Here is a 25986-nt window from a genome sequence, read left to right as displayed (position 1 = left end):
AGGACAGTGGGGAGGAGCGAGGACAGTGGGGAGGAGGGAGGACAGTGGGGAGGAGGGAGGACAGTGGGGAGGAGGGAGGACAGTAGGGAGGAGGGAGGACAGTGGGGAGGAGCGAGGACAGTGGGGAGGAGGTAGGACAGGGGCGAGGACAGTGGGGAGGAGCGAGGACAGTGGGGAGGAGCGAGGACAGTGGGGAGGAGCGAGGACAGTGGGGAGGAGCGAGGACAGTGGGGAGGAGCGAGGACAGTGGGGAGGAGGGAGGACAGTGGGGAGGAGGTAGGACAGGGGCGTGGACAGTGGGTAAGGAGCAAGGACAGTGGGGAGGAGGTAGGACAGGGGCGAGGACAGTGGGTAAGGAGCGAGGACAGTGGGGAGGAGGTAGGACAGGGGCGTAGACAGTGGGTAAGGAGCGAGGACAGTGGGGAGGAGGTAGGACAGGGGCGAGGACAGTGGGTAAGGAGCGAGGACAGTGGGGAGGAGGGAGGACAGTGGGGAGGAGGGAGGACAGTGGGGAGGAGGTAGGACAGGGGCGAGGACAGTGGGGAGGAGGGAGGACAGTGGGGAGGAGGTAGGACAGGGGCGAGGACAGTGGGTAAGGAGCGAGGACAGTGGGGAGGAGGGAGGACAGTGGGGAGGAGGGAGGACAGTGGGGAGGAGGTAGGACAGTGGGTAAGGAGCGAGGACAGTGGGGAGGAGGGAGGACAGTGGGGAGGAGGGAGGACAGGGGGTAAGAAGGGAGGACAGTGGGGAGGAGGGAGGACAGTGGGGAGGAGGGAGGACAGTGGGGAGGAGGGAGGACAGTGGGGAGGAGGGAGGACAGTGGGGAGGAGGGAGGACAGTGGGGAGGAGGTAGCACAGTGGGGAGGAGGGAGGACAGTGGGGAGGAGGTAGGACAGTGGGGAGGAGGGAGGACAGTGGGGAGGAGGGAGGACAGTGGGGAGGAGGGAGGACAGTGGGGAGGAGGGAGGACAGTGGGGAGGAGGTAGCACAGTGGGGAGGAGGGAGGACAGTGGGGAGGAGGTAGGACAGTGGGGAGGAGGTAGGACAGTGTGGAGGAGGTAGGACAGTGGGGAGGAGTGAGGACAGTGGGGAGGAGGGAGGACAGTGGGTAAGGAGCAAGGACAGTGGGGAGGAGGGAGGACAGTGGGGAGGAGGGAGGACAGTGGGGAGGAGGGAGGACAGTGGGGAGGAGGGAGGACAGTGGGTAAGGAGCAAGGACAGTGGGGAGGAGGTAGGACAGGGGCGAGGACAGTGGGTAAGGAGCGAGGACAGTGGGGAGGAGGTAGGACAGGAGAGTGGACAGTGGGTAAGGAGCGAGGACAGTGGGGAGGAGGTAGGACAGGGGCGAGGACAGTGGGTAAGGAGCGAGGACAGTGGGGAGGAGGTAGGACAGGGGCGTGGACAGTGGGTAAGGAGCGAGGACAGTGGGGAGGAGGTAGGACAGGGGCGTGGACAGTGGGTAAGGAGCGAGGACAGTGGGGAGGAGCGAGGACAGTGGGGAGGAGGGAGGACAGTGGGGAGGAGGGAGGACAGTGGGGAGGAGGGAGGACAGTGGGGAGGAGGGAGGACAGGGGCGAGGACAGTGGGTAAGGAGCGAGGACAGTGGGGAGGAGGTAGGACAGGGGCGAGGACAGTGGGTAAGGAGCGAGGACAGTGGGGAGGAGGTAGGACAGTGGGGAGGTGGGAGGACAGTGGGGAGGAGGTAGGACAGGGGCGAGGACAGTGGGTAGGAGGGAGGACAGTGGGAAGGAGCGAGGACATTGCAGGGGAGGGAGGACAGGGGCGAGGACATTGGGGAAGAGGGAGGAATGTGTTTCATCAGAGCAGGATCATAGGATGGTATTAACATTTGGGAGAGTTACTGCTAGCAAAATATACACAAATATAACTATACTTATATACTTGAACACATTTCTTCGTAATGTTGTACATCCACTCACCATCTCTGAGTCCCCGTAGAAGGAGGCCAGGTCGAGGGGCGTGCGTCCATTCTTATCAGCATGGTCTGTAGCAGCCCCCCTCTCCACCAGACAGCGCACCACGTGCAGGTGTCCCTTCAGACACGCCCAGCTCAGAGCTGTCAACCCCTCCTTGTCCATCAGAGGCAGGGACGCACCTGGTAGGTGGATCAGAGGGGTCAGAGGTTACAGGTCAGCATTGGGAGTAAAAGGTAAATTGGTAAAATAACGTACCGTCAATGCTTTGGTGATTGTGTTTATCAAAAGTTTCTTGAGAGTTTGCTGTATATAATTCAAGATGAAAGGACAGCAGGTCACAGATAAAGTAAATGTCAAGGAATGAGTGGATGTCTTCCTCCAAACCCTCACCCTGTGCCAGTAGGAACTCCACAGTGCCCAGGTGACCCTCTGAGGCAGCCATCATAAGAGGCGTTCGGCTCTGCTTGTCTGCAAGGTTCACCTCCGCTCCGTGAGTCAGGAGAAGGTCCACAATCTGAGAGAGGACAACACTATCGTCACCATCTAGCACACAACAGCCTGTTTCTGTCAACATGGCCGCTCGATCTCTCTTCGTCTGATTAAGTGTTTGGGTCAAAAGTAGTGCAATATAAAGGGTGCACTCAGTCTCACCTGCCAGTTTCCTTGTCGGACAGCACTGAACAGGGGTACCATGCCTTGTCTGTTGGGCTGAGCCACCGCTGCTCCCTGCTCTAGCAGCAGCCTGCAAACGTCTAGCTTCCCCCGGCCCCCTGCTGCCGTGAGAGCTACAGGAAGAGGAGAGGGACACACAGGGATCAGCCATGTTGTACAACAGTCTTTTCCATTTTTTACACTTGATCATTCTAAGATTGACGGTTATTGTGTGTGCCATGTGTTAGTATGCAGATTGTACAGGAAGGACACCCAGGGCAGGGAGGGCAGAGCGGGGAGGAAACACTTATTAAACAACGCAACATACACTGATTGGACAAAACATTAAGAACTCCAGTGAGAGTATTATATTATTATTATATTAGTATTGGCCAACCTCCTCCTCCTCCCCAGAATAGTGACAGTTCCTCTAGTGAGAGTGCTGGCCCTCCTCCTCCTCTCCAGAATAGTGACAGTTCCTCTAGTGAGAGTGCTGGCCCTCATCCTCCTCTCCAGAATAGTGACAGTTCCTCTAGTGAGAGTGCTGGCCCTCATCCTCCTCTCCAGAAGAGTGACAGTTCCTCTAGTGAGAGTGCTGGCCCTCCTCCTCCTCCTCTCCAGAAGAGTGACAGTTCCTCAAGTGAGAGTGCTGCCCCTCTACTCCTTTTCAGAAGAGTGAGGGTTCCTCTAGTGAGAGTGCTGGACTACCACCTCCTCTTCAGGAGACTGAGAGTTCCTCAAGTGAGAGTGCTGGTCATCCTCCTCCACCTCTCCAGATGAGTCACAGTTCCTCTAGTAAGTGTGCGGGCCCTCCTCCCCCTCTTCTCCAGAAGAGTGATAGTTCATCTAGTGAGAGTGCTGGCCTTCCTCCTCCTCCTCCTCGCCAGAAGAGTGACAGATCCTCTAGAGAGAGTGCTGGCCCACGTTCTCCTCTCCAGAAGAGTGTTAGTTCCTCTTGTCAGAGTGCCGGCCTTCCTCCTCCTCCTCCTCTACAGAAGAGTGATAGTTCCTCTAGTGAGAGTGCTGGCCTTCCTCCTCCTCTTCACCAAAAAGAGTGGCAGTTCCTCTATTGAGAGTGATGGCCCACCTTCTCCTCTCCAGAAGAGTGATAGTTCCTCTAGTAAGAGTGCCGGCCTTCCTCCTCCTCCTCTTCACCAAAAAGAGTGACAGTTCCTCTAGTGAGAGTGCTGGCCCTTCTCTTCTCCAGAAGAGTGACAGTTCCACTAATGAGAGTGCTGGCTGTCCTCCCCCTCCTTTCCAGAAAAGTGACAGTTCCACGAGTGAGAGTGCTGGCCCTCCTCCTCCTCCTCCTATCCAGAAAAGTGACAGTTCCTCTAGTCAGAGTGCTGGCCCTCCTCCGCCTCCTCACCAGAATATTGACAGTTCCTCTAGTCAGAGTGCTGGACCCCCTCCTCCTCCTCTCCAGAAGAGTGACAGATCCTCTAGTCAGAGTGCTGGACCGCCTCATCCTCCTTGCCATAAAAGTGATATTTCCTCTAGTGAGAGTGCTGGCCCTCCTTCTCCTCCTCTCCAGAAGAGTGACAGTTCCTCTAGTGAGAGTGCTGGCCCTCATTCTCTTCCTCTCCAGAAGAGTGACAGGTCCTCTAGTGAGAGTGCTGGCCCTCCTCCTCCTCTCCAGAAGAGTGACAGTTCCTCTAGTGAGAGTGCTGGCCCCCCATCTCCTCCTCTCCAGAAGAGTGACAGATCCTCTAGTCAGAGTGCTGGACCTCCTCCTCCGCCTCTCCAGACGAGTGACAGTTCCTCTAGTGATTGTGCTGGCCCTCCTTCTCCTCCTCTCCAGAAGAGTGACAGGTCCTCTAGTCAGAGTGCTGGCCCTCCTCCGCCTCCTCACCAGAATATTGACAGTTCCTCTAGTCAGAGTGCTGGACCCCCTCCTCCTCCTCTCCAGAAGAGTGACAGTTCCTTTAGTGAGAGTGCTGGCCCTTCTCTTCTCCAGAAGACTGACAGTTCCACTAATGAGAGTGCTGGCTGTCCTCCCACTCCTTTCCAGAAAAGTGACAGTTCCACGAGTGAGAGTGCTGGCCCTCCTCCTCCTCCTCCTATCCAGAAAAGTGACAGTTCCTCTAGTCAGAGTGCTGGCCCTCCTCCGCCTCCTCACCAGAATATTGACAGTTCCTCTAGTCAGAGTGCTGGACCCCCTCCTCCTCCTCTCCAGAAGAGTGACAGATCCTCTAGTCAGAGTGCTGGACCTCCTCATCCTCATTGCCATAAAAGTGACATTTCCTCTAGTGAGAGTGATGGCCCTCCTTCTCCTCCTCTCCAGAAGAGTGACAGTTCCTCTAGTCAGAGTGCTGGCCCCCTCCGCCTCCTCACCAGAATATTGACAGTTCCTCTAGTCAGAGTGCTGGCCCTCCTCCTCCTCACCAGAAGAGTGACAGGGCCTCTAGTCAGAGTGCTGGCCCTCCTCCTCCTCTTCTCCAGAAGAGTGATAGTTCATCTCGTGAGTTTGCCGGCCTTCATCCTCCTCCACGCCAGAAGAGTGACATTTCCTCTAGTGAGAGTGCTGGCCCTCCTCCTCCTCCTCCTCTCCAGAAGAGTGACAGTTCCTCTATTGAGAGTGCTGGCCCTCATCCTCCTCTCCAGAAGAGTGACAGTTCCTCTAGTGAGAGTGCTGGCCCCCTCCTCCTCCTCTCCAGAAGAGTAACAGATCCTCTAGTCAGAGTGCTGGACCTCCTCCTCCCCTCCGCCTCTCCAGACGAGTGACAGTTCCTCTAGTGAGTGTGCTGGCCCTCCTTCTCCTCCTCTCCAGTAGAGTGACAGTTCCTCTATTGAGAGTGCTGGCCATCCTCCTCCTCTTCAGAAGAGTGACAGTGCCTCTAGTAAGAGTGCTGGCCCTCTTCCTCCTCGCCAGAAGAGTGACAGTTCCTCTAGTCAGAGTGCTGGACCTCCTCCTCGCCATAAAAGTGACAGTTCCTCTAGTGAGAGTGCTGGCCGTCCTCCTCCTCTTCTCCAGAAGAGTGATAGTTCATCTCATGAGTGTGCCGGCCTTCCTCCTCTTCCTCTTCAGACGAGTGACAGTTCCTCTAGTGATTGTGCTGGCCCTCCTTCTCCTCCTCTCCAGAAGAGTGACAGGTCCTCTAGTCAGAGTGCTGGCCCTCCTCCGCCTCCTCACCAGAATATTGACAGTTCCTCTAGTCAGAGTGCTGGACCCCCTTCTCCTCCTCTCCAGAAGAGTGACAGTTCCTTTAGTGAGAGTGCTGGCCCTTCTCTTCTCCAGAAGACTGACAGTTCCACTAATGAGAGTGCTGGCTGTCCTCCCACTCCTTTCCAGAAAAGTGACAGTTCCACGAGTGAGAGTGCTGGCCCTCCTCCTCCTCCTCCTATCCAGAAAAGTGACAGTTCCTCTAGTCAGAGTGCTGGCCCTCCTCCGCCTCCTCACCAGAATATTGACAGTTCCTCTAGTCAGAGTGCTGGACCCCCTCCTCCTCCTCTCCAGAAGAGTGACAGATCCTCTAGTCAGAGTGCTGGACCTCCTCATCCTCCTTGCCATAAAAGTGACATTTCCTCTAGTGAGAGTGATGGCCCTCCTTCTCCTCCTCTCCAGAAGAGTGACAGTTCCTCTAGTCAGAGTGCTGGCCCCCCTCCGCCTCCTCACCAGAATATTGACAGTTCCTCTAGTCAGAGTGCTGGCCCTCCTCCTCCTCACCAGAAGAGTGACAGGGCCTCTAGTCAGAGTGCTGGCCCTCCTCCTCCTCTTCTCCAGAAGAGTGATAGTTCATCTCGTGAGTTTGCCGGCCTTCATCCTCCTCCTCGCCAGAAGAGTGACATTTCCTCTAGTGAGAGTGCTGGCCCTCCTCCTCCTCCTCCTCTCCAGAAGAGTGACAGTTCCTCTATTGAGAGTGCTGGCCCTCATCCTCCTCTCCAGAAGAGTGACAGTTCCTCTAGTGAGAGTGCTGGCCCCCCTCCTCCTCCTCTCCAGAAGAGTAACAGATCCTCTAGTCAGAGTGCTGGACCTCCTCCTCCTCCTCCGCCTCTCCAGACGAGTGACAGTTCCTCTAGTGAGTGTGCTGGCCCTCCTTCTCCTCCTCTCCAGTAGAGTGACAGTTCCTCTATTGAGAGTGCTGGCCATCCTCCTCCTCTTCAGAAGAGTGACAGTGCCTCTAGTAAGAGGTCTGGCCCTCTTCCTCCTCGCCAGAAGAGTGACAGTTCCTCTAGTCAGAGTGCTGGACCTCCTCCTCGCCATAAAAGTGACAGTTCCTCTAGTGAGAGTGCTGGCCGTCCTCCTCCTCTTCTCCAGAAGAGTGATAGTTCATCTCATGAGTGTGCCGGCCTTCCTCCTCCTCCTCTTCAGAAAAGTGACAGTTCCTCTAGTGATTGTGCTGGCCCTCCTTCTCCTCCTCTCCAGAAGAGTGACAGGTCCTCTAGTCAGAGTGCTGGCCCTCCTCCGCCTCCTCACCAGAATATTGACAGTTCCTCTAGTCAGAGTGCTGGACCCCTCCTCCTCCTCTCCAGAAGAGTGACAGTTCCTTTAGTGAGAGTGCTGGCCCTTCTCTTCTCCAGAAGACTGACAGTTCCACTAATGAGAGTGCTGGCTGTCCTCCCACTCCTTTCCAGAAAAGTGACAGTTCCACGAGTGAGAGTGCTGGCCCTCCTCCTCCTCCTCCTATCCAGAAAAGTGACAGTTCCTCTAGTCAGAGTGCTGGCCCTCCTCCGCCTCCTCACCAGAATATTGACAGTTCCTCTAGTCAGAGTGCTGGACCCCCTCCTCCTCCTCTCCAGAAGAGTGACAGATCCTCTAGTCAGAGTGCTGGACCTCCTCATCCTCCTTGCCATAAAAGTGACATTTCCTCTAGTGAGAGTGATGGCCCTCCTTCTCCTCCTCTCCAGAAGAGTGACAGTTCCTCTAGTCAGAGTGCTGGCCCCCCTCCGCCTCCTCACCAGAATATTGACAGTTCCTCTAGTCAGAGTGCTGGCCCTCCTCCTCCTCACCAGAAGAGTGACAGGGCCTCTAGTCAGAGTGCTGGCCCTCCTCCTCCTCTTCTCCAGAAGAGTGATAGTTCATCTCGTGAGTTTGCCGGCCTTCATCCTCCTCCTCGCCAGAAGAGTGACATTTCCTCTAGTGAGAGTGCTGGCCCTCCTCCTCCTCCTCCTCCTCTCCAGAAGAGTGACAGTTCCTCTATTGAGAGTGCTGGCCCTCATCCTCCTCTCCAGAAGAGTGACAGTTCCTCTAGTGAGAGTGATGGCCCCCTCCTTCTCCTCTCCAGAAGAGTAACAGATCCTCTAGTCAGAGTGCTGGACCTCCTCCTCCTCCTCCGCCTCTCCAGACGAGTGACAGTTCCTCTAGTGAGTGTGCTGGCCCTCCTTCTCCTCCTCTCCAGTAGAGTGACAGTTCCTCTATTGAGAGTGCTGGCCATCCTCCTCCTCTTCAGAAGAGTGACAGTGCCTCTAGTAAGAGGTCTGGCCCTCTTCCTCCTCGCCAGAAGAGTGACAGTTCCTCTAGTCAGAGTGCTGGACCTCCTCCTCGCCATAAAAGTGACAGTTCCTCTAGTGAGAGTGCTGGCCGTCCTCCTCCTCTTCTCCAGAAGAGTGATAGTTCATCTCATGAGTGTGCCGGCCTTCCTCCTCCTCCTCTTCAGAAGAGTGACAGTTCCTCTAGTATGAGTGCTGACCCTCCTCCTCCTCCTCTCCAGAAAAGTGATAGTTCCTCTAGTCAGAGTGCTGGCCCTCCTTCTCCTCCTCGCCAGAAGAGTGACAGTTCCTCTAGTCCAAATGCTGGCCCCCCTCCTCCTCTTCGTCATAAAAGTGACATTTCTTCTAGTAAAAGTGCTGGCCCTCCTCCTCAGAAGAGTGACAGTTCCTCAACTGAGAGGGCTTGCCCTCCTCCTCCTCTTCAGAAAAGTGACAGTTCCTCTAGTGAGAGTGCTGGCCCTCCTCCTCCTCTTCAGAATAGTGACAGTTCCTCTAGTGAGAGTGCTGACATTCCTCCTCCTCCTCTTTAGAAGAGTGACAGTTCCTCTCGTGAGAGTGCTGGCCCTCCTCCTCCTCTCCAGAAGAGTGACAGTTCCTCTACTTAGAGTACTGGCCTTCCTCCTCTTCCATAATACCAAGCTGATGACTGCCTGAGACCCAGTGGCGCTCATGAGAGTGACATCCCTTCTGAGAACACTTGTAAGCCTATGATTGATGAGACGGATCGCCTCAACAGCGGGGAGTCTGAGTTCCAATGTGTAATATAATGGGCTACCAGTAAATACTGTACAGTGCATTCGGAAAGTTTTCAGACCTCTTGACTTTTTCCATATTATTACAGCCTTATTCTAAAATTGATTGCATTTTTTTTCTTTCAGCAATCTGTGCACAATATCCCATAATGCCAAAGCTAAAACAGGTTCGTAGAGCTTGTAGCGTCATACCCAAGAAGACTCAATGCTGTCATCGCTGCCAAAGGTGCTTCAACAAAGTACTGAGGAAAGGGTCTAAATAATTATGTAAATGTGATATTTCATTTTTTATTTTTAATAAAAACATTTCTAAAAACCTGTTTTTTCTTTGACATTATGGGTTATTGTGTTTAGATTGATGACAGAAAAAAACAAATGAGTCATTTTCAGAATAAGGCTGTAACGTAACAAAATGTGAAAAAGGTCAAGGGGTCTGAATACTTTCCGAAGCCACTATAGCCTAAGGATAATCTAGTAGGCTAGACTCTATTGTCTGCATAATGAAACAATCCCTCGTAAGCTATTGTTTTGATGGTGTACTGATTTTATTATTTGGCATTGATAGAATGGTTTGATGAAGGACTGATTGTCATTTTTGGCATTAATAGAATGGTTTGATGGTGGATTAATTGTAATATTTGACATAATAGAATGGTTTGATGGTGGATTGATTGTCATTTTTGGCATTAATAGAATGGTTTGATGGTGGATTAATTGTAATATTTGACATAATAGAATGGTTTGATGGTGGATTGATTGTCATATTTGACATAATAGAATGGTTTGATGGTGGATTGATTGTCATATTTGGCATTAATAGAATGGATTGATGGTGGATTAATTGTAATATTTGACATAATAGAATGGTTTGATGGTGGATTAATTGTAATATTTGACATAATAGAATGGTTTGATGGTGGATTGATTGTCATATTTGGCATTAATAGAATGGTTTGATGGTGGATTAATTGTAATATTTGACATAATAGAATGGTTTGATGGTGGATTGATTGTAATATTTGACATAATAGAATGGTTTGATGGTGGATTAATTGTAATATTTGACATAATAGAATGGTTTGATGGTGGATTGATTGTCATATTTGGCATTAATAGAATGGTTTGATGGTGGATTAATTGTAATATTTGACATAATAGAATGGTTTGATGGTGGATTGATTGTAATATTTGGCATTAATAGTGGTTTTACACAGCATTCTATGAAGTTATGAGACATGTTAGATATCAAAACAGTGTTTTAAACCAATGACTTCACTGCATTTAAACACATACGAGAAGTAGTGAGAGGGAGGAGAGAACAGTGTTTTGGCAGTAGAGAAAGAGGAGGGAGAGAACAGTCTTTTGGCAGTAGAGAAAGAGGGAGGAGAGAACAGTGTTTTGGCAGTAGAGAAAGAGGGAGGAGAGAACAGTGTTTTGGCAGTAGAGAAAGAGGAGGGAGAGAACAGTGTTTTGGCAGTAGAGAAAGAGGGAGGAGAGAACAGTGTTTTGGCAGTAGAGAAAGAGGGAGGAGAGAACAGTGTTTTGGCAGTAGAGAAAGAGGAGGGAGAGAACAGTCTTTGGCAGTAGAGAAAGAGGAGGGAGAGAACAGTGGTGTGGCAGTAGAGAAAGAGGAAGGAGAGAACAGTGTTGTGGCAGTAGAGAAAGAGGAGGGAGAGAACAGTCTTTTGGCAGTAGAGAAAGAGGAGGGAGAGAACAGTGGTGTGGCAGTAGAGAAAGAGGAAGGAGAGAACAGTGGTGTGGCATTAGAGAAAGAGGGAGGAGAGAACAGTGTTGTGGCAGTAGAGAAAGAGGGAGGAGAGAACAGTGGTGTGGCATTAGAGAAAGAGGGAGGAGAGAACAGTGGTGTGGCATTAGAGAAAGAGGGAGGAGAGAACAGTGGTGTGGCAGTAGAGAAAGAGGGAGGCGAGAATAGTGGTGTGGCATTAGAGAAAGAGGGAGGCGAGAATAGTGGTGTGGCATTAGAGAAAGAGGGAGGAGAGAATAGTGGTGTGGCATTAGAGAAAGAGGGAGGAGAGAATAGTGGTGTGGCATTAGAGAAAGAGGGAGGAGAGAACAGTGTTGTGGCAGTAGAGAAAGAGGGAGGAGAGAACAGTGATGTGGCAGTAGAGAAAGAGGGAGGAGAGAACAGTGTTGTGGCAGTAGAGAAAGAGGGAGGAGAGAACAGTGTTGTGGCAGTAGAGAAAGCGGAAGGAGAGAACAGTGTTTTGGCAGTAGAGAAAGAGGAAGGAGAGAACAGTGTTGTGGCAGTAGAGAAAGCGGGAGGAGAGAACAGTGATGTGGCATTAGAGAAAGAGGAAGGAGAGAACAGTGTTGTGGCATTAGAGAAAGAGGAAGGAGAGAACAGTGTTGTGGCAGTAGAGAAAGAGGGAGGAGAGAACAGTGATGTGGCATTAGAGAAAGAGGGAGGAGAGAACAGTGATGTGGCATTAGAGAAAGAGGAAGGAGAGAACAGTGTTGTGGCATTAGAGAAAGAGGAAGGAGAGAACAGTGTTGTGGCAGTAGAGAAAGAGGGAGGAGAGAACAGTGTTGTGGCAGTAGAGAAAGAGGAAGGAGAGAACAGTGATGTGGCAGTAGAGAAAAAGGAAGGACAGAACAGTGTTGTGGCAGTAGAGAAAGAGGAAGGACAGAACAGTGATGTGGCAGTAGAGAAAGAGGAAGGACAGAAGAGTGTTGTGGCAGTAGAGAAAGAGGAAGGACAGAAGAGTGATGTGGCAGTAGAGAAAGAGGAAGGACAGAAGAGTGTTGTGGCAGTAGAGAAAGAGGAAGGACAGAACAGTGATGTGGCAGTAGAGAAAGAGGAAGGACAGAAGAGTGTTGTGGCAGTAGAGAAAGAGGAAGGACAGAACAGTGATGTGGCAGTAGAGAAAGAGGAAGGACAGAAGAGTGTTGTGGCAGTAGAGAAAGAGGAAGGACAGAAGAGTGTTGTGGCAGTAGAGAAAGAGGAAGGACAGAACAGTGTTGTGGCATTAGAGAAAGAGGGAGGAAAGAACCCGTGATGTGGCATTAGGGAAAGAGAAAGGGGAGAACAGTGATGTAGCAGTAGAGAAAGAGGAAGGAGAGAACAGTGATGTGGCATTAGAGAAAGAGGGAGGAAAGAACCCGTGATGTGGCATTAGGGAAAGAGAAAGGGGAGAACAGTGATGTAGCAGTAGAGAAAGAGGAAGGAGAGAACAGTGATGTTGCAGTAGAGAAAGAGGAAGGAGAGAACAGTGATGTGGCATTAGAGAAAGAGGAAGGAGAGAACAGTGATGTGGCATTAGAGAAAGAGGAAGGAGAGAACAGTGATGTTGCAGTAGAGAAAGAGGAAGGACAGAACAGTGTTGTGGCATTAGAGAAAGAGGGAGGAGAGAACAGTGATGTAGCAGTAGAGAAAGAGGAAGGAGAGAACAGTGATGTGGCATTAGAGAAAGAGGGAGGAAAGAACCCGTGATGTGGCATTAGGGAAAGAGAAAGGGGAGAAGAGTGATGTAGCAGTAGAGAAAGAGGAAAGAGAGAACATCTTTGTGGCAGTAGAGAAAGAGGAAGGAGAGAACAGTGATGTTGCAGTAGAGAAAGAGGGAGGAGAGAACAGTGATGTTGCAGTAGAGAAAGAGGGAGGAGAGAACAGTGATGTGGCATGAGAGAAAGAGGAAAGAGAGAACATTGTTGTGATAGTAGAGAAAGAGGGAGGAGAGAACAGTGATGTGGCAGTAGAGAAAGAGGAAAGAGAGAACATCGTTGTGATAGTAGAGAAAGAGGAAGGAGAGAACAGTGATGTGGCAGTAGAGAAAGAGGGAGGAGAGAACAGTGATGTGATAGTAGAGAAAGAGGAAGGAGAGAACATTGTTGTGATAGTAGAGAAAGAGGGAGGAGAGAACAGTGATGTGGCAGTAGAGAAAGAGGATAGAGAGAACATTGTTGTGGCAGTAGAGAAAGAGGAAAGAGAGAACATCGTTGTGGCAGTAGAGAAAGAGGAAGGAGAGAAGAGTGATGTGGCATTAGAGAAAGAGGGAGGAGAGAACGGTGATGTGGCATTAGAGAAAGAGGAAAGAGAGAACATTGTTGTGATAGTAGAGAAAGAGGAAGGAGAGAACAGTGATGTTGCAGTAGAGAAAGAGGAAGGAGAGAACAGTGATGTGGCATTAGAGAAAGAGGGAGGAGAGAACAGTGATGTGGCATTAGAGAAAGAGGGAGGAAAGAACCCGTGATGTGGCATTAGGGAAAGAGAAAGGGGAGAACAGTGATGTAGCAGTAGAGAAAGAGGAAGGAGAGAACAGTGATGTTGCAGTAGAGAAAGAGGAAGGAGAGAACAGTGATGTGCCATTAGAGAAAGAGGGAGGAAAGAACCCGTGATGTGGCATTAGGGAAAGAGAAAGGGGAGAACAGTGATGTAGCAGTAGAGAAAGAGGAAGGAGAGAACAGTGATGTTGCAGTAGAGAAAGAGGGAGGAGAGAACAGTGGTGTGGCATTAGAGAAAGAGGGAGGAGAGAACGGTGATGTGGCATTAGAGAAAGAGGAAAGAGAGAACATTGTTGTGATAGTAGAGAAAGAGGAAGGAGAGAACAGTGATGTTGCAGTAGAGAAAGAGGAAGGAGAGAACAGTGATGTGGCATTAGAGAAAGAGGGAGGAGAGAACAGTGATGTGGCATTAGAGAAAGAGGGAGGAAAGAACCCGTGATGTGGCATTAGGGAAAGAGGATAGAGAGAACATTGTTGTGGCAGTAGAGAAAGAGGAAAGAGAGAACATCGTTGTGGCAGTAGAGAAAGAGGAAGGAGAGAAGAGTGATGTGGCATTAGAGAAAGAGGGAGGAGAGAACGGTGATGTGGCATTAGAGAAAGAGGAAAGAGAGAACATTGTTGTGATAGTAGAGAAAGAGGAAGGAGAGAACAGTGATGTTGCAGTAGAGAAAGAGGAAGGAGAGAAGAGTGATGTGGCATTAGAGAAAGAGGGAGGAGAGAACGGTGATGTGGCATTAGAGAAAGAGGAAAGAGAGAACATTGTTGTGATAGTAGAGAAAGAGGAAGGAGAGAACAGTGATGTAGCAGTAGAGAAAGAGGAAGGAGAGAACAGTGATGTTGCAGTAGAGAAAGAGGAAGGAGAGAACAGTGATGTGGCATTAGAGAAAGAGGGAGGAAAGAACCCGTGATGTGGCATTAGGGAAAGAGAAAGGGGAGAACAGTGATGTAGCAGTAGAGAAAGAGGAAGGAGAGAACAGTGATGTTGCAGTAGAGAAAGAGGGAGGAGAGAACAGTGGTGTGGCAGTAGAGAAAGAGGGAGGCGAGAATAGTGGTGTGGCATTAGAGAAAGAGGAAGGAGAGAACAGTGTTTTGGCAGTAGAGAAAGAGGGAGGAGAGAACAGTGGTGTGGCAGTAGAGAAAGAGGGAGGAGAGAACAGTGTTGTGGCAGTAGAGAAAGAGGGAGGAGAGAACAGTCTTTTGGCAGTAGAGAAAGAGGGAGGAGAGAACAGTGATGTGGCAGTAGAGAAAGAGGGAGGAGAGAACAGTGTTGTGGCAGTAGAGAAAGAGGAAGGAGAGAACAGTGATGTGGCAGTAGAGAAAGAGGAAGGAGAGAACAGTGTTTTGGCAGTAGAGAAAGAGGAAGGAGAGAACAGTGTTGTGGCAGTAGAGAAAGCGGGAGGAGAGAACAGTGTTGTGGCAGTAGAGAAAGAGGAAGGAGAGAACAGTGTTGTGGCAGTAGAGAAAGAGGAAGGAGAGAACAGTGTTGTGGCAGTAGAGAAAGAGGGAGGAGAGAACAGTGTTGTGGCAGTAGAGAAAGAGGGAGGAGAGAACAGTGTTGTGGCATTAGAGAAAGAGGGAGGAGAGAACAGTGTTGTGGCAGTAGAGAAAGAGGGAGGAGAGAACAGTGTTGTGGCAGTAGAGAAAGAGGAAGGAGAGAACAGTGATGTGGCAGTAGAGAAAGAGGGAGGAGAGAACAGTCTTTTGGCAGTAGAGAAAGAGGAAGGAGAGAACAGTGTTTTGGCAGTAGAGAAAGAGGAAGGAGAGAACAGTGTTGTGGCAGTAGAGAAAGCGGAAGGACAGAAGAGTGATGTGGCAGTAGAGAAAGAGGAAGGACAGAAGAGTGTTGTGGCAGTAGAGAAAGAGGAAGGACAGAACAGTGATGTGGCAGTAGAGAAAGAGGAAGGACAGAAGAGTGTTGTGGCAGTAGAGAAAGAGGAAGGACAGAACAGTGATGTGGCAGTAGAGAAAGAGGAAGGACAGAAGAGTGTTGTGGCAGTAGAGAAAGAGGAAGGACAGAAGAGTGTTGTGGCAGTAGAGAAAGAGGAAGGACAGAACAGTGTTGTGGCATTAGAGAAAGAGGGAGGAAAGAACCCGTGATGTGGCATTAGGGAAAGAGAAAGGGGAGAACAGTGATGTAGCAGTAGAGAAAGAGGAAGGAGAGAACAGTGATGTGGCATTAGAGAAAGAGGGAGGAAAGAACCCGTGATGTGGCATTAGGGAAAGAGAAAGGGGAGAACAGTGATGTAGCAGTAGAGAAAGAGGAAGGAGAGAACAGTGATGTTGCAGTAGAGAAAGAGGAAGGAGAGAACAGTGATGTGGCATTAGAGAAAGAGGAAGGAGAGAACAGTGATGTGGCATTAGAGAAAGAGGAAGGAGAGAACAGTGATGTTGCAGTAGAGAAAGAGGAAGGACAGAACAGTGTTGTGGCATTAGAGAAAGAGGGAGGAGAGAACAGTGATGTAGCAGTAGAGAAAGAGGAAGGAGAGAACAGTGATGTGGCATTAGAGAAAGAGGGAGGAAAGAACCCGTGATGTGGCATTAGGGAAAGAGAAAGGGAGAAGAGTGATGTAGCAGTAGAGAAAGAGGAAAGAGAGAACATCTTTGTGGCAGTAGAGAAAGAGGAAGGAGAGAACAGTGATGTTGCAGTAGAGAAAGAGGGAGGAGAGAACAGTGATGTTGCAGTAGAGAAAGAGGGAGGAGAGAACAGTGATGTGGCATGAGAGAAAGAGGAAAGAGAGAACATTGTTGTGATAGTAGAGAAAGAGGGAGGAGAGAACAGTGATGTGGCAGTAGAGAAAGAGGAAAGAGAGAACATCGTTGTGATAGTAGAGAAAGAGGAAGGAGAGAACAGTGATGTGGCAGTAGAGAAAGAGGGAGGAGAGAACAGTGATGTGATAGTAGAGAAAGAGGAAGGAGAGAACATTGTTGTGATAGTAGAGAAAGAGGGAGGAGAGAACAGTGATGTGGCAGTAGAGAAAGAGGATAGAGAGAACATTGTTGTGGCAGTAGAGAAAGAGGAAAGAGAGAACATCGTTGTGGCAGTAGAGAAAGAGGAAGGAGAGAAGAGTGATGTGGCATTAGAGAAAGAGGGAGGAGAGAACGGTGATGTGGCATTAGAGAAAGAGGAAAGAGAGAACATTGTTGTGATAGTAGAGAAAGAGGAAGGAGAGAACAGTGATGTTGCAGTAGAGAAAGAGGAAGGAGAGAACAGTGATGTGGCATTAGAGAAAGAGGGAGGAGAGAACAGTGATGTGGCATTAGAGAAAGAGGGAGGAAAGAACCCGTGATGTGGCATTAGGGAAAGAGAAAGGGGAGAACAGTGATGTAGCAGTAGAGAAAGAGGAAGGAGAGAACAGTGATGTTGCAGTAGAGAAAGAGGAAGGAGAGAACAGTGATGTGCCATTAGAGAAAGAGGGAGGAAAGAACCCGTGATGTGGCATTAGGGAAAGAGAAAGGGGAGAACAGTGATGTAGCAGTAGAGAAAGAGGAAGGAGAGAACAGTGATGTTGCAGTAGAGAAAGAGGGAGGAGAGAACAGTGGTGTGGCATTAGAGAAAGAGGAAGGAGAGAACAGTGATGTGGCATTAGAGAAAGAGGAAGGAGAGAACAGTGATGTGGCATTAGAGAAAGAGGGAGGAAAGAACCCGTGATGTGGCATTAGGGAAAGAGAAAGGGAGAACAGTGATGTAGCAGTAGAGAAAGAGGAAAGAGAGAACATCTTTGTGGCAGTAGAGAAAGAGGAAGGAGAGAACAGTGATGTTGCAGTAGAGAAAGAGGGAGGAGAGAACAGTGATGTTGCAGTAGAGAAAGAGGGAGGAGAGAACAGTGATGTGGCATGAGAGAAAGAGGAAAGAGAGAACATTGTTGTGATAGTAGAGAAAGAGGGAGGAGAGAACAGTGATGTGGCAGTAGAGAAAGAGGAAAGAGAGAACATCGTTGTGATAGTAGAGAAAGAGGAAGGAGAGAACAGTGATGTGGCAGTAGAGAAAGAGGAAAGAGAGAACATTGTTGTGATAGTAGAGAAAGAGGAAGGAGAGAACATTGTTGTGATAGTAGAGAAAGAGGGAGGAGAGAACAGTGATGTGGCAGTAGAGAAAGAGGATAGAGAGAACATTGTTGTGGCAGTAGAGAAAGAGGAAAGAGAGAACATCGTTGTGGCAGTAGAGAAAGAGGAAGGAGAGAAGAGTGATGTGGCATTAGAGAAAGAGGGAGGAGAGAACAGTGATGTGGCATTAGAGAAAGAGGAAAGAGAGAACATTGTTGTGATAGTAGAGAAAGAGGAAGGAGAGAACAGTGATGTGGCATTAGAGAAAGAGGAAAGAGAGAACATTGTTGTGATAGTAGAGAAAGAGGAAGGAGAGAACAGTGATGTGGCAGTAGAGAAAGAGAAAGCGAGAACATTGTTGTGATAGTAGAGAAAGAGGGAGGAGAGAACAGTGATGTGGCAGTAGAGAAAGAGGAAAGAGAGAACATCGTTGTGATAGTAGAGAAAGAGGAAGGAGAGAACAGTGATGTGGCAGTAGAGAAAGAGGAAAGAGAGAACATTGTTGTGATAGTAGAGAAAGAGGAAGGAGAGAACATTGTTGTGATAGTAGAGAAAGAGGGAGGAGAGAACAGTGATGTGGCAGTAGAGAAAGAGGATAGAGAGAACATTGTTGTGGCAGTAGAGAAAGAGGAAAGAGAGAACATCGTTGTGGCAGTAGAGAAAGAGGAAGGAGAGAAGAGTGATGTGGCATTAGAGAAAGAGGGAGGAGAGAACAGTGATGTGGCATTAGAGAAAGAGGAAAGAGAGAACATTGTTGTGATAGTAGAGAAAGAGGAAGGAGAGAACAGTGATGTGGCATTAGAGAAAGAGGAAAGAGAGAACATTGTTGTGATAGTAGAGAAAGAGGAAGGAGAGAACAGTGATGTGGCATTAGAGAAAGAGGAAGGAGAGAACAGTGATGTGGCATTAGAGAAAGAGGAAGGAGAGAACAGTGATGTTGCAGTAGAGAAAGAGGAAGGACAGAACAGTGTTGTGGCATTAGAGAAAGAGGGAGGAGAGAACAGTGATGTAGCAGTAGAGAAAGAGGAAGGAGAGAACAGTGATGTGGCATTAGAGAAAGAGGGAGGAAAGAACCCGTGATGTGGCATTAGGGAAAGAGAAAGGGGAGAACAGTGATGTACCAGTAGAGAAAGAGGAAAGAGAGAACATCTTTGTGGCAGTAGAGAAAGAGGAAGGAGAGAAGAGTGATGTGGCATTAGAGAAAGAGGGAGGAGAGAACGGTGATGTGGCATTAGAGAAAGAGGAAAGAGAGAACATTGTTGTGATAGTAGAGAAAGAGGAAGGAGAGAACAGTGATGTTGCAGTAGAGAAAGAGGAAGGAGAGAACAGTGATGTGGCATTAGAGAAAGAGGGAGGAGAGAACAGTGATGTGGCATTAGAGAAAGAGGGAAGAAAGAACCCGTGATGTGGCATTAGGGAAAGAGAAAGGGGAGAACAGTGATGTAGCAGTAGAGAAAGAGGAAGGAGAGAACAGTGATGTTGCAGTAGAGAAAGAGGAAGGAGAGAACAGTGATGTGGCATTAGAGAAAGAGGGAGGAAAGAACCCGTGATGTGGCATTAGGGAAAGAGAAAGGGGAGAACAGTGATGTAGCAGTAGAGAAAGAGGAAGGAGAGAACAGTGATGTTGCAGTAGAGAAAGAGGGAGGAGAGAACAGTGGTGTGGCATTAGAGAAAGAGGAAGGAGAGAACAGTGATGTGGCATTAGAGAAAGAGGAAGGAGAGAACAGTGATGTGGCATTAGAGAAAGAGGGAGGAAAGAACCCGTGATGTGGCATTAGGGAAAGAGAAAGGGGAGAACAGTGATGTAGCAGTAGAGAAAGAGGAAAGAGAGAACATCTTTGTGGCAGTAGAGAAAGAGGAAGGAGAGAACAGTGATGTTGCAGTAGAGAAAGAGGGAGGAGAGAACAGTGATGTTGCAGTAGAGAAAGAGGGAGGAGAGAACAGTGATGTGGCATGAGAGAAAGAGGAAAGAGAGAACATTGTTGTGATAGTAGAGAAAGAGGGAGGAGAGAACAGTGATGTGGCAGTAGAGAAAGAGGAAAGAGAGAACATCGTTGTGATAGTAGAGAAAGAGGAAGGAGAGAACAGTGATGTGGCAGTAGAGAAAGAGGAAAGAGAGAACATTGTTGTGATAGTAGAGAAAGAGGAAGGAGAGAACATTGTTGTGATAGTAGAGAAAGAGGGTGGAGAGAACAGTGATGTGGCAGTAGAGAAAGAGGATAGAGAGAACATTGTTGTGGCAGTAGAGAAAGAGGAAAGAGAGAACATCGTTGTGGCAGTAGAGAAAGAGGAAGGAGAGAAGAGTGATGTGGCATTAGAGAAAGAGGGAGGAGAGAACAGTGATGTGGCATTAGAGAAAGAGGAAAGAGAGAACATTGTTGTGATAGTAGAGAAAGAGGAAGGAGAGAACAGTGATGTGGCATTAGAGAAAGAGGAAAGAGAGAACATTGTTGTGATAGTAGAGAAAGAGGAAGGAGAGAACAGTGATGTGGCAGTAGAGAAAGAGGAAAGCGAGAACATTGTTGTGATAGTAGAGAAAGAGGGAGGAGAGAACAGTGATGTGGCAGTAGAGAAAGAGGAAAGAGAGAACATCGTTGTGATAGTAGAGAAAGAGGAAGGAGAGAACAGTGATGTGGCAGTAGAGAAAGAGGAAAGAGAGAACATTGTTGTGATAGTAGAGAAAGAGGAAGGAGAGAACATTGTTGTGATAGTAGAGAAAGAGGGAGGAGAGAACAGTGATGTGGCAGTAGAGAAAGAGGATAGAGAGAACATTGTTGTGGCAGTAGAGAAAGAGGAAAGAGAGAACATCGTTGTGGCAGTAGAGAAAGAGGAAGGAGAGAAGAGTGATGTGGCATTAGAGAAAGAGGGAGGAGAGAACAGTGATGTGGCATTAGAGAAAGAGGAAAGAGAGAACATTGTTGTGATAGTAGAGAAAGAGGAAGGAGAGAACAGTGATGTGGCATTAGAGAAAGAGGAAAAGAGAGAACATTGTTGTGATAGTAGAGAAAGAGGAAGGAGAGAACAGTGATGTGGCATTAGAGAAAGAGGAAGGAGAGAACAGTGATGTGGCATTAGAGAAAGAGGAAGGAGAGAACAGTGATGTTGCAGTAGAGAAAGAGGAAGGACAGAACAGTGTTGTGGCATTAGAGAAAGAGGGAGGAGAGAACAGTGATGTAGCAGTAGAGAAAGAGGAAGGAGAGAACAGTGATGTGGCATTAGAGAAAGAGGGAGGAAAGAACCCGTGATGTGGCATTAGGGAAAGAGAAAGGGGAGAACAGTGATGTACCAGTAGAGAAAGAGGAAAGAGAGAACATCTTTGTGGCAGTAGAGAAAGAGGAAGGAGAGAACAGTGATGTTGCAGTAGAGAAAGAGGAAGGACAGAACAGTGTTGTGGCATTAGAGAAAGAGGGAGGAAAGAACCCGTGATGTGGCATTAGGGAAAGAGAAAGGGGAGAACAGTGATGTAGCAGTAGAGAAAGAGGAAGGAGAGAACAGTGATGTGGCATTAGAGAAAGAGGGAGGAAAGAACCCGTGATGTGGCATTAGGGAAAGAGAAAGGGGAGAACAGTGATGTAGCAGTAGAGAAAGAGGAAGGAGAGAACAGTGATGTTGCAGTAGAGAAAGAGGAAGGAGAGAACAGTGATGTGGCATTAGAGAAAGAGGAAGGAGAGAACAGTGATGTGGCATTAGAGAAAGAGGAAGGAGAGAACAGTGATGTTGCAGTAGAGAAAGAGGAAGGACAGAACAGTGTTGTGGCATTAGAGAAAGAGGGAGGAGAGAACAGTGATGTAGCAGTAGAGAAAGAGGAAGGAGAGAACAGTGATGTGGCATTAGAGAAAGAGGGAGGAAAGAACCCGTGATGTGGCATTAGGGAAAGAGAAAGGGGAGAACAGTGATGTAGCAGTAGAGAAAGAGGAAAGAGAGAACATCTTTGTGGCAGTAGAGAAAGAGGAAGGAGAGAACAGTGATGTTGCAGTAGAGAAAGAGGGAGGAGAGAACAGTGATGTTGCAGTAGAGAAAGAGGGAGGAGAGAACAGTGATGTGGCATGAGAGAAAGAGGAAAGAGAGAACATTGTTGTGATAGTAGAGAAAGAGGGAGGAGAGAACAGTGATGTGGCAGTAGAGAAAGAGGAAAGAGAGAACATCGTTGTGATAGTAGAGAAAGAGGAAGGAGAGAACAGTGATGTGGCAGTAGAGAAAGAGGGAGGAGAGAACAGTGATGTGATAGTAGAGAAAGAGGAAGGAGAGAACATTGTTGTGATAGTAGAGAAAGAGGGAGGAGAGAACAGTGATGTGGCAGTAGAGAAAGAGGATAGAGAGAACATTGTTGTGGCAGTAGAGAAAGAGGAAAGAGAGAACATCGTTGTGGCAGTAGAGAAAGAGGAAGGAGAGAAGAGTGATGTGGCATTAGAGAAAGAGGGAGGAGAGAACAGTGATGTGGCATTAGAGAAAGAGGAAAGAGAGAACATTGTTGTGATAGTAGAGAAAGAGGAAGGAGAGAACAGTGATGTTGCAGTAGAGAAAGAGGAAGGAGAGAACAGTGATGTGGCATTAGAGAAAGAGGGAGGAGAGAACAGTGATGTGGCATTAGAGAAAGAGGGAGGAAAGAACCCGTGATGTGGCATTAGGGAAAGAGAAAGGGGAGAACAGTGATGTAGCAGTAGAGAAAGAGGAAGGAGAGAACAGTGATGTTGCAGTAGAGAAAGAGGAAGGAGAGAACAGTGATGTGGCATTAGAGAAAGAGGGAGGAAAGAACCCGTGATGTGGCATTAGGGAAAGAGAAAGGGGAGAACAGTGATGTAGCAGTAGAGAAAGAGGAAGGAGAGAACAGTGATGTTGCAGTAGAGAAAGAGGGAGGAGAGAACAGTGGTGTGGCATTAGAGAAAGAGGAAGGAGAGAACAGTGATGTGGCATTAGAGAAAGAGGAAGGAGAGAACAGTGATGTGGCATTAGAGAAAGAGGGAGGAAAGAACCCGTGATGTGGCATTAGGGAAAGAGAAAGGGGAGAACAGTGATGTAGCAGTAGAGAAAGAGGAAAGAGAGAACATCTTTGTGGCAGTAGAGAAAGAGGAAGGAGAGAACAGTGATGTTGCAGTAGAGAAAGAGGGAGGAGAGAACAGTGATGTTGCAGTAGAGAAAGAGGGAGGAGAGAACAGTGATGTGGCATGAGAGAAAGAGGAAAGAGAGAACATTGTTGTGATAGTAGAGAAAGAGGGAGGAGAGAACAGTGATGTGGCAGTAGAGAAAGAGGAAAGAGAGAACATCATTGTGATAGTAGAGAAAGAGGAAGGAGAGAACAGTGATGTGGCAGTAGAGAAAGAGGAAAGAGAGAACATTGTTGTGATAGTAGAGAAAGAGGAAGGAGAGAACATTGTTGTGATAGTAGAGAAAGAGGGAGGAGAGAACAGTGATGTGGCAGTAGAGAAAGAGGATAGAGAGAACATTGTTGTGGCAGTAGAGAAAGAGGAAAGAGAGAACATCGTTGTGGCAGTAGAGAAAGAGAAAGGGGAGAACAGTGATGTAGCAGTAGAGAAAGAGGAAAGAGAGAACATCTTTGTGGCAGTAGAGAAAGAGGAAGGAGAGAACAGTGATGTTGCAGTAGAGAAAGAGGGAGGAGAGAACAGTGATGTTGCAGTAGAGAAAGAGGGAGGAGAGAACAGTGATGTGGCATGAGAGAAAGAGGAAAGAGAGAACATTGTTGTGATAGTAGAGAAAGAGGGAGGAGAGAACAGTGATGTGGCAGTAGAGAAAGAGGAAAGAGAGAACATCATTGTGATAGTAGAGAAAGAGGAAGGAGAGAACAGTGATGTGGCAGTAGAGAAAGAGGAAAGAGAGAACATTGTTGTGATAGTAGAGAAAGAGGAAGGAGAGAACATTGTTGTGATAGTAGAGAAAGAGGGAGGAGAGAACAGTGATGTGGCAGTAGAGAAAGAGGATAGAGAGAACATTGTTGTGGCAGTAGAGAAAGAGGAAAGAGAGAACATCGTTGTGGCAGTAGAGAAAGAGGAAGGAGAGAAGAGTGATGTGGCATTAGAGAAAGAGGGAGGAGAGAACAGTGATGTGGCATTAGAGAAAGAGGAAAGAGAGAACATTGTTGTGATAGTAGAGAAAGAGGAAGGAGAGAACAGTGATGTGGCATTAGAGAAAGAGGAAAGAGAGAACATTGTTGTGATAGTAGAGAAAGAGGAAGGAGAGAACAGTGATGTGGCAGTAGAGAAAGAGGAAAGCGAGAACATTGTTGTGATAGTAGAGAAAGAGGGAGGAGAGAACAGTGATGTGGCAGTAGAGAAAGAGGAAAGAGAGAACATCGTTGTGATAGTAGAGAAAGAGGAAGGAGAGAACAGTGATGTGGCAGTAGAGAAAGAGGAAAGAGAGAACATTGTTGTGATAGTAGAGAAAGAGGAAGGAGAGAACATTGTTGTGATAGTAGAGAAAGAGGGAGGAGAGAACAGTGATGTGGCAGTAGAGAAAGAGGATAGAGAGAACATTGTTGTGGCAGTAGAGAAAGAGGAAAGAGAGAACATCGTTGTGGCAGTAGAGAAAGAGGAAGGAGAGAAGAGTGACGTGGCATTAGAGAAAGAGGGAGGAGAGAACAGTGATGTGGCATTAGAGAAAGAGGAAAGAGAGAACATTGTTGTGATAGTAGAGAAAGAGGAAGGAGAGAACAGTGATGTGGCATTAGAGAAAGAGGAAAGAGAGAACATTGTTGTGATAGTAGAGAAAGAGGAAGGAGAGAACAGTGATGTGGCAGTAGAGAAAGAGGAAAGCGAGAACATTGTTGTGATAGTAGAGAAAGAGGGAGGAGAGAACAGTGATGTGGCATTAGAGAAAGAGGGAGGACAGAACAGTGATGTGGCATTAGAGAAAGAGGAAAGAGAGAACATTGTTGTGGCATTAGAGAAAGAGGAAAGAGAGAACATCGTTGTGGCAGTAGAGAAAGAGGGAGGAGAGAACAGTGATGTGGCAGTAGAGAAAGAGGAAGGACAGAACAGTGATGTGGCATTAGAGAAAGAGGAAGGACAGAAGAGTGTTGTGGCATTAGAGAAAGAGGAAGGAGAGAACAGTGATGTGGGGGTCGACAGTCACCTCTATGCAATTCACTGATCTAGTCATTGTTTCCAACAGGACAGAGAGAGTAGAGGGACACACATGGATCCGTCATTTTTATACTTAGTCTTCATGTGTGTCATTTGTTAGTATGTACACTGATTGCATTCTAAGTGGATACTAAGTGGAGAGTTTGAGTACACCAACAGTAGACATACAGCAGACAGAAAGACAGATAGTTGACAGACGGTAGTCAGACAGTAGATAAACAGACAGACAGTAGACAGAAAGACAGATATTTGAGAGACGGTAGTCAGACAGTAGATAAACAGACAGACAGTAGAAAACAGACAGACAGTAGACAGAAAGACAGTAGACAGACAGACAGTAGACAGTCTGTAGACAGACAGTAGATAAACAGACAGACAGTAGACAGACAGTAGATAAACAGACAGACAGTTGACAGACACGGTAGACAGACAGACAGTAGACAGGTAGTAGACAGAGATGGTAGACAGACAGTTGACAGACACGGTACACAGACAGACTGTACACAGACAGACAGACAGACAGACAGGCAGACAGACAGACAGACAGATGTGTATGGATTTAACTGACTGAGTCATAGTATTGCTCACAATCCTCCTGCCTTGCGGTACATAGAGAGAATAGTCTCTAACAGCAGACCTCCCTCTTCCTCTGACACTAGTTCTGAGCTCTGGAACATACACTACATGACCAAAAGTATGTGGACACCTGCTCGTCGAACATGTCATTCCAAAACCATGGCAATTAATATTTCTGTATGGACCTCGCTTTGTGCAAGGTGGCATTGTCGTGCTGAAACAGGAAAGGGCTTTCCCCAAACTATTACCATAAAGCTGGAAGCACAGAATTGTCTATAACTAAGGGGCCAAGCCCAAACCATGAAAAACAGCCCCACACCATTATTCCTCCTCCACCAAACTTTACAGTAGGCACTATGCATTTTGACAGGTAGTGTACTCCTGGCATCCGCCAAACCCAGATTTGTCCGTCAGACTGCTAGTTGGTGAAACGGGATCTCATCACTCCAGAATGTGTTTCCACTGCTCCAATGGAGTCCAATGGTTGCGATCTTTACACCACTCCAGCCACCGCTTAGCATTCGCGGATGGCGATCTTAGGCTTGTGTGCGGCTGCTCGGCCATAGAAATCCATTTCACGACGCTCCTGACGAAAAGTTCTTGCACTGACGTTGCTTCCAGAGGCAGTTTGGAACTCGGTAGTGACTGTTCCAACCCAAGGACAGACGGGCTTCAGCACTCGGCGGGCTTCAGCACTCGGCGGGCTTCAGCACTCGACGGGCTTCAGCACTCGACGGGCTTCAGCACTCGACGGGCTCCAGCACTCGACGGGCTCCAGCACTCGGCGGGCTTCAGCACTCGGCGGGCTCCAGCACTCGGCGGGCTCCAGCACTCGGCGGGCTCCAGCACTCGGCGGGCTCCAGCACTCGGCGGGCTCCAGCACTCGGCGGGCTTCAGCACTCGGCGGGCTCCAGCACTCGGCGGGCTCCAGCACTTGGCGGGCTTCAGCACTCGGCGGGCTTCTGCACTCGACGGGCTTCAGCACTCGACGGGCCAGTTCTGTGAGCTTCTGTGGCTTACCATTTCACTGCTGATCCGTTGTTGCTCCTAGGCGTTTTCACTTCACAATAACAGCACTTACACTTGACGGGGCAGCTACAGCAGGGCAGAAATTTGACAAACTGACTTGTTGGAAAGGTGTCATCCTATGACGGTGCCATGTTGAAAGTCACTGAGTTCTTTAGTAAGGCCATTCTACTGCCAATGTTTGTCTATGGAGATTGCATGACTGTGCGCCCAATTCTATACACCTGTCAGCAA

At 48.5% G+C, this 25986-nt stretch overlaps 1 protein-coding gene across 1 annotated transcript in view; it reads right to left on the bottom strand.

Moving 5' to 3' along the window:
• LOC118380780 (protein TANC2-like) overlaps nt 1-25986 on the bottom strand; it is a 159842-nt gene that overhangs the window by 16564 nt on the left and 117292 nt on the right. The window contains exons 18-20 of the mRNA XM_052471256.1: nt 2589-2722; nt 2328-2451; nt 1941-2116 (exon numbers count right to left, since the gene is read on the bottom strand). Coding sequence (XP_052327216.1) covers nt 1941-2116; nt 2328-2451; nt 2589-2722 — 434 coding nt within the window. The remainder of the gene's footprint in view (nt 1-1940; nt 2117-2327; nt 2452-2588; nt 2723-25986) is intronic.

The sequence above is a fragment of the Oncorhynchus keta genome, chromosome 2 (genome assembly GCF_023373465.1).
Source record: "Oncorhynchus keta strain PuntledgeMale-10-30-2019 chromosome 2, Oket_V2, whole genome shotgun sequence".
Classification (NCBI taxonomy): domain Eukaryota; kingdom Metazoa; phylum Chordata; class Actinopteri; order Salmoniformes; family Salmonidae; genus Oncorhynchus; species Oncorhynchus keta.
The sequence above is the reverse complement of the archived record's forward strand: the minus strand, read 5'-3'. Positions and strand labels throughout refer to the sequence as shown.